Genomic DNA, 14248 nt, shown 5'->3' with positions numbered 1-14248 from the left:
ACAAGGAATTTGGAAGAGGCTCCCAAAAAGGAGAAACTCACAATGCAGCACCTTCCCCCCCAAATTCCAGTGCTGGGGTGAGAATTCCATCTTTTTAATCCAGAACTCCCACATGGGAGCTGCAGACATGGCAAAGAACAAGGGAATCACAAGCAGCACATTCCTGTTTGGAATTCTGCTCGTTCCCAGACCGCAGCTTCAGCTTCAAAAAATAATGGTGTGGATGGAGTTTTTTTTAATTCCTTAAGAGTTTTCATCCCAAAATGTGCAGCAGCTGGAGGGATTTTTCCAGGGAATTAAGGGAGGAGGGGGAAAAAAAAAAGCCTAAGGACTTTGATCAAAGCCCAACCAAGGAAAATTTCAGATCAAAGGTGGATATTTCCAGACGTTACGAGCATGGTAAAACAGGGATTACAAGGAAAAATGCTTTGCAGCCTTAATATAATGGATTCTACAAAGCATCCAGGAAATTCTCCATATATTCTGCATTCCTGGGATCCATTTACATATCAAAAGCACATTGCTACCAACAGATCTGCTGGAGCTGTTTCCTGGCATTCCCAGAGGAGCTGCAGGATCTGTTAATGGGAACCTCATTGCCGGGAGGAGTTTGATTTCCCTAATTAAAGTCTTTTCTGGCACTGCCTGGAGAGCTTGGAGGAGAAGCAGCTGCCATGGAGGGAGTGGGAAGAAGGAAACCGAGGGTTTAGTGTTCCTTTTTCCATCTATTTGTTTATCTTTCCTTATTAAATCCTTGGGATGACAAAGAGGGATGCTCAGAGTGGGGGGAACATTCCCAGAGAAGGAATTTGGTCCTACAGGGACACGGCACAGGGGGAAGAGCCAGAACAGCAACTCCTCACCCCCCAAAAAAAAAAAAAATGCTTGTTCTGTTTAAAACAACCTCCAAAATCTAGGATTTACTTTCTGGGGATGTTTCCAGCCTCGTCACAGAGGGATTGATTTACATCTGTATTTTTTATCCAGATGTTTCCAACTTTCCCAGCTCAGCTCAACGCGAGGTTTCCTCGTCTGGCTGACTCGGCACCAATTGTTCCTCAATTATGGAGTGGCTTTGAGAGGGACAACAGAGAAGTGACTTCTTTAAAGGAAATTCCATGGTGTTTTTGCTGCCTTTAACACGATCTCCATTCTCTCTGAACTGCGAGACACGGAATATTTTCCTTCTCTTCATTAGGAGTCACATCCTCAGCCCCAAGGATGCCACCATTCCCAAGGAAAGGCAGGAGACCTGGCACCAGCCTGCTGGGATCACACCCACCTGGACTTCTGTCCTTACAGGTATTTTTAGGGAATAACCACTCGGTCAAGGAAGTTTTGGAGTTAGAAATCCTGGTTTGAGCACTGCTCCCTCCTTTACAGGGCAGGGGTTGCTCCAAGTTCAGAATCATTCCCAGCACATTGGGAAGAGGTGGAGGAGGAGAAGGGAATGGGTTTTGAAGGACCCAGGGAGCTCTCTGCATGAGGAGGGCTGCATCCTGGAATTCCTGGATTCCCCATCCCTGGATGTGTCCCAGGCCAGGCTGGACAGGGTTTGGAGCACCTTGGGACAGTGGAAGGTGTCCCCATGGCACAGGGTGGGACTGGGTGGGCTTTAAGGTCCTTCCAACCCAAACCATGCCATGATCCCTAATTTCTGTGCAGGAACTGGCAGGGCTTCCCTCATTTCCCACCTCATTCCCAAAACACAGCTGAAGATGGAAATGCACATTATCCCAGAGAAGAACCACCCAACTTCCACCACCAGGATTCCTCCAGGACAAAACTCCCTTCTCCAACCCTGGGGGGAATTCCAAAGATCTCCAGGACCGTTTTTCCTGGAGATTTGACCCAGGAATGTGGCAGACCCCTGGAATATGGCAGCTCCCTGCCACCACTTGCCTGTCCTCTGGCCTCTTTGTGCCCCTCTCGTAGGCTGAGGATGGAGGGGACAGGGAATCTCTCCGTCTCTTCCTCTCCTTGCTCTGGCTCTGCCGCTCTGGATCCCGCTCTCGGCTCAGGATGGGGTTTTTGGGAGTGGGGGTCTGATCCCGGAGCCCGGATGTCTCTCTCCCACGATCAGCTGTTGAGAAAACAGGGGGAAAAAAAAGGGAGGGAATTTTTATCATTTGGGTATTAAAAGCTCCCTTCTCTTAGAAACGGCCTCAAGTTGTGCCAGAGGACGTTCGGGTTGGATACCGGGAATATTTCTCATGGAAAAGGCTGGCTAGGGATAGGGCAGTGGGGGAGTCCCCATCCCTGGAGGGATTTGAAAGCCATGTGGATGTGGTACCTGGGGACATGGATCAGTGGTGGCCTTGGCAGTGCTGGGGGATGGTTGGACTCAATCTTGGAGGGCTTTCCCAAGCTCCCCAGTTCCATTATTTTAATTCTAGGTTGCTCCATGTCAGCCTCAGGGCCCATCTCCTCCCACCCACCACCGCTCAGATTATTCCTCCCTTTTCCCAGAAGCTGTTTCCCAGGAAGAGAAGCTATGGAGGCAGAACATCCTTTGACATTCCAGACTGAGAAAGTGAAGCAGTTTCATGGGAGCAGAGGAAAACATGGGAAAAGGTGAGGACTTACCACTGTTTTCCTTCTCTGCTTGGCTCTTCTTGGGGATGCGATAAACCTCCTGTGGAAAAGCCACGAGCAGGGTCAGAATTCCAGCTGCTCCCAAAACCACCCCAAACAGCCAAAAATCACAGAAATCATACATTTAAAAGAAATCACAAAAAAAGGCTCTCTTGAAGGAAAGTTCTAGGGGGTTTTGTGGTGCTTTCCATATATTTCCTCTGCTCAGTGTTTGATTTTTGGTGGATTTTGGTGGAATTTTGGGCCAAGAGCTCCAGGCAGAGCTGTAGGGTCCCACAACTTCCATGGTGATGGATGAGTGTCCCAGCAGCAGCTCCTGCTGTCCCTGCCCTGGTCTCCAAGGCAGGGAGCAGGGAGTTGAGCTGGGTGATTCCAACAGATCCCTCCCCACTGGAGACATTCCATGGTTCTGTGGTCAATTCCTGGCTCTGGTGGCCAACATCTCCTCCCCCAGCTCATGGACCATCCCTGGGCCTCTCCCAGCTCCTCACTGGGGACAGGGTCACATTTCCATGATGTTCCCAAGGTCTGATGTGGGAGCATCCAAAGGGAAATGAGCAGCGAGATCAGGCCCAGCTCTGGGTGACCCCTTTGACCAAGGACCTGAGATCAGACACCAACACCCAGCACGGCTCCAACAGCAGCAAAATCCAAACCCTCTGCTCCTCCAGCTCCTCCCTCAGCACAGGGAAGACCTGGAGAGATCCAGAGGAGCCCCCAGAGCTGCAGCCAGGCTGGGAGAGCTGGGAATCTTCCCCTGGAGAGGAGAAAGCTCCAGGGAGAGCTCAGAGCCCCTGGCAGGGCCTGAAGGGGCTCCAGGAGAGCTGGAGAGGGACTGGGGACAAGGCATGGAGGGACAGGACACAGGGAATGGCTTCACTGCCAGAGGGCAGGGATGGGTGGGATCTTGGGATGGAATTCCTGGCTGGGCTGGAATTCCCAGAGAAGCTGTCTGAGAAGACCCTTGGCAGTGTCCATGGCCAGGCTGGAGCAGCCTGGGACAGTGGGAGCTGTCCCTGCCCACAGCAGGGGTGGCACTGGATGATCACAAAGGTCCTGGAAGGTCCAGATGGCACCGTGGGAAGAAAGGGAACAAGAGCTGAGAATGAGGATGAGAACTTCCCTTAAGTCCAGGTTTAGCACAACATCCTTGTTAAACCCCCCTGGACTAGGCAGTAACAACTCTTCCCATGTCACTGGAATTATCTGTGCATCCCCCCAGTTAAGAAATTATGTTCATTAGCACCTTTCCATGCCCCCTCTATTTTTAATCAGAATATTCTGGCATTCCCAGTGTAAATCCCATTTTACCTCAATGATGTCCATGACCCTACAGAGGTTCTACAGCATTCCTGACTGTCCAAGTGCTGGAAGGTTGGGAAAAAAAAGCTCATTTTTGTTTAATTCCAGCTTCTATCGACCCCTTGCTTTGTTCCCTTCCTGAAGGAATATTCCCAAGAATTCCCAGTTATTTCCAGCAGAATGTGATGAACCAGCTGGTTTGTGCCTGATGAAACATCCCTGATGGAGCAGCAGCTGCATCCCAAAAAAACCCAGATTAAATCATAAAGGAGATGCTCAGTTTAACACAAATAAATTGCTTTGGGGAGCTGTGCTGACATTCCAGCTCTCCCAGGGCACCTTCCCTAAAATATCCTTTCATTTAGGCCCTGGATGAGGCAGAGTGGGAAAAAAAGATGGATTCAACTATTCCTAGGGGGGTGAAGGCTGCTCCAGTTGGGAATTTAAAGCTTCCACATGCTCAGAAATGTGGGGTTTACCAATATCTCCTTTATTTTTTTTTTCTTGAGGTTTTTAAAGCTGTTTGGGAATTAATTAACGGGTGGCTCAGGGGGCTCATTAGTAACATGTCCACCCCCAGCTCTGGATGGGCTAAAAATGAGAATTTCCTTCAGAAAAAAAAAAAAAAAAAAAAAAATAAGGGAAGGAGAAGAAACCCTGTTGTGGTTTGTCCACGAGGCAAAACCACTTCAAAAGTGCTGCTGCTGGCTAAAAAAAAAAAAAAAAAAAAGGGATTTGGGCCAAGATTTTTAGGTTTTTTTAAAGAAAATTTGCTTTTCTGTGGAGCCCAAACACAGCACATGAAGTTTGAAGTATCTACAAAAAAAAGAGAGGCATTAAAATGCCCCAAAAATGCCCTTTAAAGTTTTTTAAATTTATTTATGTGTTTGCTGTGGGCTGCAATACTTCAAATCCTTTTTTTTTTTTTTTTTATGAAATAGAAAGAGCTAAATCAGCAGCTCCATGTTTGGGATGGGGAGGGATGCAGGATAAGCCATAATTATATAGGATTTAGGTATTTATAAATGATGTAATTCATATAATGTCTGATCATGGAATGGTTTGGGCTGGAAGTACCTTGAAGCTCATCCAATTCCAACCCCCACCATGGTCAGAGAATCTCCCACTACCCCAGGGTGCTCCAAGCCCCATCCAGACATAATGTGTGAATTTATTATTATTAATTTAATTTTATTTTCCTACAGAATTCCATGGGTATGACTTTGCCTCTTACTCCCTCATGTGGGATGGAGGGGACCACAGGGGCAGGTTCTGAAGCCCCAAAATCACCTTCCAGCCAGTTTTGCCCTTTTTTTTTAAATTTTCTTTCTTTCCCACATAAAACTCCTAAAAACGTTCATTTTCAGATCAGTATATCCAAAAAATCCCCAGAAGTCAGTCCTGGCTGATCCCAGGGGGAATGAGGAGCCACCAAGGAATGGGATCATGGATGAACTGCCTGGAGCAGAAGGACAACACAAGTGCTGGGAAGAGCTGAGCTCCACCAACTCCCCTGCTCCTAGAAGAGATCTGTCCCATTAAAGAGCAGGATGGGGAATGGGAAATCAGCAGGAAAAGGCTCAGTGGGAAGAGAAGGAGGACAAGAAGCACCTGGAATAAGGAGACTTGGCAATCCCACCATGCTTTAGGTTCACCAGGACATTGGGGGAACCCATTCCAGCATCCATCCCAACAAACTGGCCAGCCCTAAAAAGTCCAGGAAGCCCAAAATCCAAGATAATTTTGAGCAAAGGAGTGAGCTCCGTGCTGCTGGAGAGAAACTCCAGCTCCATTCAATGGAGCCTCCAGCATCCATTCCACATGGGAAAGATGGAGGCAGCAAAGGCTTTGAACCAGGAACAAGCAGAGGGATTTGTCCAAATTGCTCCATGAAAAGCAGATGGTGGTCAGGCCAGGCTGGGGGAACTCCCAAGAAAAGCCAATTTTATTTTTGGAAACGGAAGCTGGAGGCTCGGAGCTGCAGAATTCCTCAATCAACGCGACCGCTGCTAACGGGCTCCAAATGGCTCCCGAGCTTCCAGCACAGCTTTGAAGGGATTGCATGGAAAATGAAATGCAGAAGGAAAAGTGACACGAGTCTGTTCGACACAAAAGAGAGGGGGAAAAAAATGGGATTTAGTCTGTCCAGCCTCAGGCACAACCCAGCCTTGGCTTGGGAAAGGGAAGAGAGCTGCAGGATGGAGTCACTACTCAAAGGATTCAGTGAGAAAGGAAGATTGTGCCTTGAAGGAAACTTCTCCACAAATCTGTCCCTCAGCTGCCAGACATTCCTGAAATAACAGATGGACTCCATGACCCTGGAGGTCTTTTCCAGCCTTAGTGATTCCATGAGTTTATCCTATGATTCTATGAACTTCTGTTGGAAGGAGCACAACACAACCAAATCCATCCCAGACCTCCTCTCCTCTCCTCTCCTCTCCTCTCCTCTCCTCTCCTCTCCTCTCCTCTCCTCTCCTCTCCTCTCCTCTCCTCTCCTCTCCTCTCCTCTCCTCTCCTCTCCTCTCCTCTCCTCTCCTCTCCTCTCCTCTCCTCTCCTCCCCTCTCCTCCCCTCTCCTCTCCTCCCCTCTCCTCCCCTCTCCATCCCAAGGGATGGAGCAGAGCAAGAGGAAGGACCAACACCATGAAACCCCTGCTTGAAGGCCACAAAATCCCACAGCAAACCACAGCCTGGCTGCTCCCCAATCCCACCATTTCCCCCAACTATTCCTTGCTCTAAGTTATAACCACTTATAAAATTCCTGATTAAAGCACGGGATGTGTGTGCCAGGCACTCCAGGATGGCTTCACTGGGAAAGGGACAGGCAAGAGCAGCTTCAAGGGGCTTTTCCGGGATAAATCAGAGGAGACTTGCAAAGACCATCCATGGGGAAGATGGAAGCTCAGTTGCCTTTGGTAACCCAAGATGTCCCATTCGGTGTGAAATGGCCTCCAGGGCAGGTTCAGGTTGGATATTGGGAAAATTCCTCATGGAAAGGGTTGTCCAGCCCTGGCACAGCTGCCCATCCCTGCAGGGATTTAAAATCCTTGTGGATGTGGCACTTGGGGACAGGGGGCAGTGGTGGCCTCAGCAGTGCTGGGGGATGGTTGGACTCAGTAATCTCTAAGGGCTTTTCCAAGCTCACCAATTCCCTGATTCCATGATTGTTAAGCTCCCAGATGGGTGCAGAAAAAAAAAAAAGAAAAAATAAAAAAAAAGAAAAATCCACTTTGGCCCAAGTCAGGGTGAGGACTCAGCCTCGAGCTCCAAGTCACTGCACACGCTCACAAGGCCAGAAGTATCCAACCAAAACCTCTTAAACCCAAGATTGGCTCTTCCAAAAGACTTTTCCTAAAACCAAAATCTTCTCCAAGTCACAGGGAAAGAGCCTGTGGATCCTCAGAGCCACAACTCCCATCCCAGCTGTCCTTCTCCTCTGGGGCAAAGGAAGATTCCCAAAGCTCAGTCCCACATGAGGCAGAGCACCAAGAAGTCCTCTCTGTCCCTCAGAGTAGCTCAGCTACTCAACCTCAGCCCTCAAGAGGACGTTGGGAAGAGCTTCCCAAGCTTGGCCCTACGGCATGTTCCGGTGATTCCAAGAGGCCATCGCACCATGTGTCACCTCCAGCCTCTCCGCACGGACCGGCCCACAGAGCCTTACCTGAGCACAATCCACTTGGAACCACCTTGCTGGGTGTCCAGCAGCCAGCCTTTGGCACTGGGAAGGAGTTTTGAGCCCGGGAGAAGCCATGCAGCGCTTCCTCAGAGAGCGGGAACGGCGCCCACGAGCCCGGGCTGAAAACTCATCCCATTGGGAATGTCAGTGTGTGCATTGTGCCAGGGGTGTGGCCGTGGCCAGCACTCCTCACTGAGTGTTGGGAGCCCTGGAAGGACTTATAAGTCCTGTGTATAGAGGTAGAGAAAAAAATTAAGCTCACTTAAATCCTTTCAGGCCAGGAGCTGGGATTTCCCCGGAGCGACGTCCATTGCCGGCAATGGACGCACCAAAATAACGTCGGCATCCCCGAGTTAACCACCTCTGTCCTCCTTTCACCTATCACACTGCTCATGCATCAGCCAGCTTCCCAACCATCTTCCCGGCTCTTCGCGCTATGTCCTCTCCCTTCTTCCGCACGGAGTTGGAGAAAAGGAGCCCCTTGGTCAGCTCTGGCTGCCCGGAGAAGCTGGATGGAAACGGTGGAAATTACAAGGGGGTCATCAGCAAGGCTGGAGAGGACAGCGCTTAAGTCACGATGCTTCCGACCCTCCCGCCTCCCCAGACAAGGCCAGGTGTTCCACCACTCCAAAAACCCGGCTTTTCCAAAGCTTGGGTATGCTGGGAAAGGCACCTGAGGGTGGATTATCCATCCCACTTCCAGCTTGGATTTGTCTTTTAGCTATCCGGGGTGGGTTTTGGTGGCACCTTGTGAGGTGAGAGTTGGACAGAGGCAGTTAACTCCCAGAGCCATGAAAAGTCCAGGACAGGATAAATTCCCAGCTCCCAGTTTCCCTAAAATTGTTTTATAAGAGAGAAATGAACTGTCACAGCCCCGTGTCACGATCCTGCTTTTTTAGGATGGATTTGCTGGGATTAATCCAAGCTCGTGAGATCCAACCCCATCCCTACAACCAGACCACGACCCAAGGTTCATTAATAAATACACAGAGAGGATGAGAATCCACATCTAAAATATGGGAATGTGTCGGGACACATGGCTCCACAACTTCAACAAAACTCTGTAGATTCTCCGAGCTCCAAAGGAAACACAAATCCGGGGGATAAAACGACACCATCAGATCAAATTTGGTCTCAAACCAACGCTTCGGGGAGTTTTGTGAAACTTCACCCATTTTATTAATATTTTATCGTTTTCTCTGTGCTGTTCCATGTACCGGAGTGTGGAAGGGAACACAGCTTTTCCAAAGGAGCAACTCAGTCTGGATACCAAAAAAATATAGCAGGACTAAGGCCTGACTTTACTTTTAGTTTAAAACAGGTCGGACTTGATCTTAGAGGCTTTTTCCAACCTTAGCAATTCTCTTGAAAATGATGGAAAAGGACTTTTCCCAATTTAACCACAAATTCAATCTGATGGTGTCGCTTCGAGAAGAAAACCACACCAAGAGTCTACAAATTCAAATTTGGTAAATGATCAGAATCCACTTGGGGAAAAAAAGGAAGGAAAACACCAAACCACAACTCAAATTCTCTACAGAAATGTGTTTTACTTCACTTCTTCCCCCTCTAAGATTTGTGTCACGAACAACTGTGCCCAAAAATCTGTGAATGTTCAGGAGTATCTGATCCTCCTGAAAAAATTCAGACTGAGGTAAAACGTCCCTGAACTCTCCTGGGAATCTCTGCATTACTAAATCCTGGTGTTTGCAGCTCCAGAAATGGCACAAGCAAAGCTTAAGGTGAGGTCTCCTCCACCTGCGCCAGTGCCGCAGCACAATTAACACCCATTATTTTAATTAGCCTCTTCCAATCATTACTCATTATCAGTGTCATTGGGTAAATAAGCTCCTTAGCTCTGTGATGCATCAGAAAACATAAATTTGCTCAAAACTACTTCCAGTGATTAAAGCTGGGCTGGTGGTTGATTGAGAGAAGGGCAGAAGAGCCTCCAAGTCCCACCAAGCCCAGAAGAAGCTGGAATTGTGGCAGTGCCTTCCATTCCTGCTGGATCCTCAGGAATCACTGGGTTTGGATTTATAAAGAGGTTCCCAGCCCTCCTGTCCTTGAATTCAAGGAATATAAAGTAATACATGGAATGCAATCCTACAGGAGCAGCAGACTGAAGGGTTTCCAAAGATCCAAAGAAACCCAAGGAATGACTGAAGTGTTGAGCGGAGAGCGAGATCCACAGAACCAGGGAATGGACTGGATGGGGAGGGACCTTAAAGGACATCCAGTGCCACCCCCTGCCACAGGCAGGGACACCTTCCCTACACACTATCCCAGGTTGCTCCAAGCTCCAACCTGGCCTTGGACATTTCCAGGGATCCAGGGGAGCCACAGCTTCTCTGGAAATCTCTGTCAGGGCCTCCCCACCTTCATTCCTTCTTAACCACTCATCTAACTCTTTCCTCTTCCAGTTCAGAACCGTTACTGGAATGGCATCCTACATCCCATTAAAAAGAAGATGTTGGCTGCAGATCCACCTATGGGACAGGGACATGATTCCAGAAGAAGTCCAGAGGACAGAGGGAGCCACCAAGCCCTTCTCTTGAAGAGGTTTTCTGCTCCAGAAGACTTTGATGGGAGTGAAACCACTGAAATCCCAAATAACGCCCAAATCTGGGCATTTCCAACTGCAAACACCCAACACTGCCTTTGAGAGAGCTTGGCATGGCCAACAGGCCCTTCCCTGGAGGCTCCACACGGTGCAGATGAAAAGCAGAGGTTGAAAGAACAGGAAAAGCTGGGGATGGTGGGTAACTGAATTCAGAGCATCCCAGAATGGCTGGGTTGGGAAAAACCTTAAGGATCATCCAGTTCCACTCCCTGTCGTGGGCAGGGACACCTTCCACCATCCCAGGTTGCTCCACACCCCGTCCAACCTTGGACATTTCCAGGGATGGGGCATTTAGGAGCAGCCTTGAACACTTCAGAGGATGGAATTCAGGAGCAGACAAGTCCATCAATCTGTTTCAACACTGAGGGATGTGAGCCACTTCCACCCAAAACGCTCATGGGTATCTCAATCCCTCAGAGCTGCCCTTTCCCTGCACAAGGGGATGACTGAGGTGTCTTTGTGTGCCCAAACCCAACCAGCTGCTGGTTTCACCAACACCTGCACATTTCTCAGGTCACACCCAGGGCAGCTGGCACCAAAGGATTTACACAGGAAGCACTTTTTTGTGTAGGGAGGTTACCAAACATTGACCAAAAGACATCAAACCAGCCCCATCTGCACCACACCACCACCAAATCCACGTTTTCCTTAGCTCCAGGTGCTGGAGCTGCCTCTTACCTTGAGCTCCTTCCAGCTGTCGAGCAGCCTGGTGGCCAAGTCGCTGACATCCACGATTTTATCCGTCTGCTCCTGGCTCCTCTCACTCTCCACATCAGAAACTCCTTCCTCTTCATCCTGCGACGGCGTTTCCATGGCCATGGGCTCCTCCAGCTTCGCTCCATTGCTCTCCTTGACCTCTGCCTCAGGCTCAGCCTCCAACTCTGCAGGCTGGGATTTGCTGCTCTCCACCGGCGCCTCCACAGCAGTTTTGATGTCCTGCTGCTGCTGCTGCTCCTCTGCCACCTCCATCGGAGCTGCCTCCAGCTGATCCAGGTCCTCCTTGCCCTCCTTCCCTTCCAGCTCGCTGGTGGTGTCCGAGATGGCGCTGTCCATGCTGTTCTCACTGATGATCTTCAACCTCCGGAACACCAACTTCTTGGGGGTGTCCGTGTCCCCTTCCACGCTCTGCTTGGCCAGGAGCTCGGGGGTGTTGAGCGGGGTGTGGGCCCGGGATGTGTTCTCACTGGAATATCCATCACCCTCGCTGAGCTGAGGCACGGCCGTCTTGGTCTGAGCCCAGCGCTGGATGATGGGCAGCACCTTGCTCTCCTCCAGCATGTTCTTGGTTGGGATGGGCAGCAGCTCCAAGGTCTTCATGATCTAAGGGCAAGGACAAGCAGGGCGTTGTCAGAGACAGCAGGATTTAAAGCTGTGGCCAACCTGGAATAATTCAGATTTTTTCTGGAATATTAAGCACGGAATCCCAGAATGGTTTGGGTGGGAAGAGATCTTAAGGGTCATCCATTCCACTTCCTACCATGGCAGAGACACCTCTCACTAGCCCAGGCTGCTCCAAGCCTCATCCAGCCTGGCCTTGGACACTTCCAGGGATGGGAAGTCCACAGTCCCTCTGGACAACCTGTGCTGGGACCTCAGCAACCTCACAGCCAAGAATTCCCTCCTAATATCCCATCTAAAATCTGAATATCTGATCTGATCTAATGATGGTCCCAGGTCATGGGTGAGGGATTTTGGGAAAGATTTCTTCACGGAAAGGGTTGTTAAATATCAGAACGGGCGGCTCAGGGAGGTGGTGGGGTCCCATCCCCGGAACTGTCCAAGGAACAGCTGGAGGTGGCACTCAGACCTCTGGGCTGGGGAAAAGGTGGGGATCAGGCACAGCTGGGACTCTGTGACCTTGAACTCCAGATGTCTGTGGGTATCCAATCCCAAATTACTTATGGAAAACCAAAACATTCCAGTTCCAGTTGTCAGGATCTCAGAATCCCTGTGCTCCAGCGCAGAATGAACAGCAACAACCTTTAAGTCTGGCTCATGGAATCTGCCTCAGGAGTCTAAGGAAAACCACAGGAGCAAATTCCTTCCCTTGATTAAGGATCTGCCTGAGGGCAGAAGTTTCAGGCCTGTAGTACTGAGGCACCTGAGGTTGTTTTCCATGAACACTTGGCACAGATTTGTATTTAAAAAAAAAGAAGGAAAAGAAAAACCTCGTGATCCCAAGCATTTGACAGAGCTGCCAAAACCCTTTTCCCCAAAAAGGGCTGGCCAGCCCTGGCACAGGCCAGAGTCCCCATTCCTAGAGGGATTTCAGGGCCCTGTGGATGTGGCACTTGGGGACAAGGGTGAGTGGAGTCCTGAGCAGCGCTGGGGAATGATCAGACTCGATCTTAAAGGGCTTTTCCCACCTCAAGCATTCCATGAGAGCTCCCAATCCCAGGGAATCACTGACCTCCAGCTGCAGCTTCAGGTTGTTGGCGGTGCTTCCTCTGCCATCTCCCAGCTCTGTCATCCAGATCCAGAGCAGGGACAAGCCGTGACACTCCAGGAAGGACTTCAGGCAGGACTGCGAGTGCGTGTTCTGCAGAGCCAAATGTGGCAACAGTCAGAGACTTCGAGGCAAAAACATGGAAAACTGCTCCACTGGGATCACAGACAAAGCCATGGCAGAGTCAGAACTCTGCACCTGAGCAGGTCCAAGCTGATTTGAGTGGCTGGAGCTGCTGGGATTGGAGCAGGGATGCAGCAGCAGGACTATTCCAACCACTGCAGCTCATAGCGGGGAATAAAACTGAAGGATAATGGATCCTGGAGATGTCTGGCTGAGTTTGGGATGCAGAAAAAAGGGCAGGACCTGCCTCCCACATTCACCCCTCTTCCTCTGAGGATGTCACTTGAACAGGACATGGATCCCTCCCCTCCCCTCCCCTTCCCTTCCCTCACCTGGATGAGTTTGAGGCAGGTGAGTTTCTGCTCCAGGGTTTCGATGCGCACCATGAGGCGGGACAAGCTGAGCACCTGGTTTTTATCAGAGAGCCCCTCTCCATTCTCCAGCAGTGCCTCCAGCTCCCCATCCACCTGCACAGCCAAAGGAAAACACCCTCAGGCTCGGGCCAGGCAATTTTCCAACCTCCACTTTCCCTAAGAAATTGCACGTTTTAGCTCTGGTGGGAATTCCAGGTGGTTGCACCAAAAATCCTCCCAGTCCTGAGTTTATCTTTTCATGCAGGAAAACAAGCTAAGAAATTATCCTTAACTGAAGGTCAAATTTATTCTTTATATTCTGAACTGTATAAATTCTTTATAAATTTGTAATGATTTATGGATTATAAACTGGAACAGATTATGATCCTTACAACCAAGATTCCCTCTCCACATGGACACTGGAATATCACCCTCGCATTTAGTGTTTTAGAAGACCCTATAAATGACTTAGGAATTATTTCTTAGCTTCCTCACTCTCTATAAATGATTTAGGAATTATTTCTTGGTTTCCTCCCTCTCTGATATAGCAAATCAAAATGAATCCGGCATTTTTTAAACTTCCCAAAATAATTAGGAACAAATCTCCATAGGAATAGAGGTTTTGTCTCTTCAAGGATGGAATAATTCCAATTTGTAGGAATTAGAGGCGAGCCTGTGCAGGTTCTTGCAGATTTCACCCAGAAAAATTCCTCTTGCTCTGGATTCTCTGCTCTTTTTCCATAGAGTGTGAACCCATCCCTGCAATTCCATGTGTTGTCCCTAAAATTCCACCTCCCGACCTGGAGATGGCAAAACTCTGCCCTTGGAGCTGCCACATTTCAGGCGATGCCCTAAATGGTGAAACCATTATTGTTCATCCTTCATCAATGTTTAAAAAACATGGACAGCAACCCAAATTTTTAAATCTATGTGGAATTTATGGTGGGGTTTAGTTATGGATGAGCAAATACTGGACCTGGGAAAGTCACTGTGGTGAGACATTAAATAACCAGGAGAAAGGAAACACGGATTTAACTGAAGATCCAGGAAAAGACAGATCTTGAGGGGCCTTGTGAAATAAAACCACTGGAGTTGGAAAAGACCTCCAAGATCATCAATCCAACGTTTAAT

The 14248-nt window shown here is 49.2% G+C and overlaps 1 protein-coding gene across 1 annotated transcript in view; it reads right to left on the bottom strand.

Moving 5' to 3' along the window:
• Positions 1–14248, bottom strand: part of SETD2 (SET domain containing 2, histone lysine methyltransferase) — a 50344-nt gene that overhangs the window by 11540 nt on the left and 24556 nt on the right. The window contains exons 11-15 of the mRNA XM_062505253.1: positions 13097–13231; positions 12606–12734; positions 10874–11515; positions 2587–2635; positions 1903–2083 (exon numbers count right to left, since the gene is read on the bottom strand). Coding sequence (XP_062361237.1) covers positions 1903–2083; positions 2587–2635; positions 10874–11515; positions 12606–12734; positions 13097–13231 — 1136 coding nt within the window. The remainder of the gene's footprint in view (positions 1–1902; positions 2084–2586; positions 2636–10873; positions 11516–12605; positions 12735–13096; positions 13232–14248) is intronic.

This window comes from Cinclus cinclus, chromosome 1, assembly GCF_963662255.1.
Source record: "Cinclus cinclus chromosome 1, bCinCin1.1, whole genome shotgun sequence".
Classification (NCBI taxonomy): Eukaryota; Metazoa; Chordata; class Aves; order Passeriformes; family Cinclidae; genus Cinclus; species Cinclus cinclus.
The sequence above is the reverse complement of the archived record's forward strand: the minus strand, read 5'-3'. Positions and strand labels throughout refer to the sequence as shown.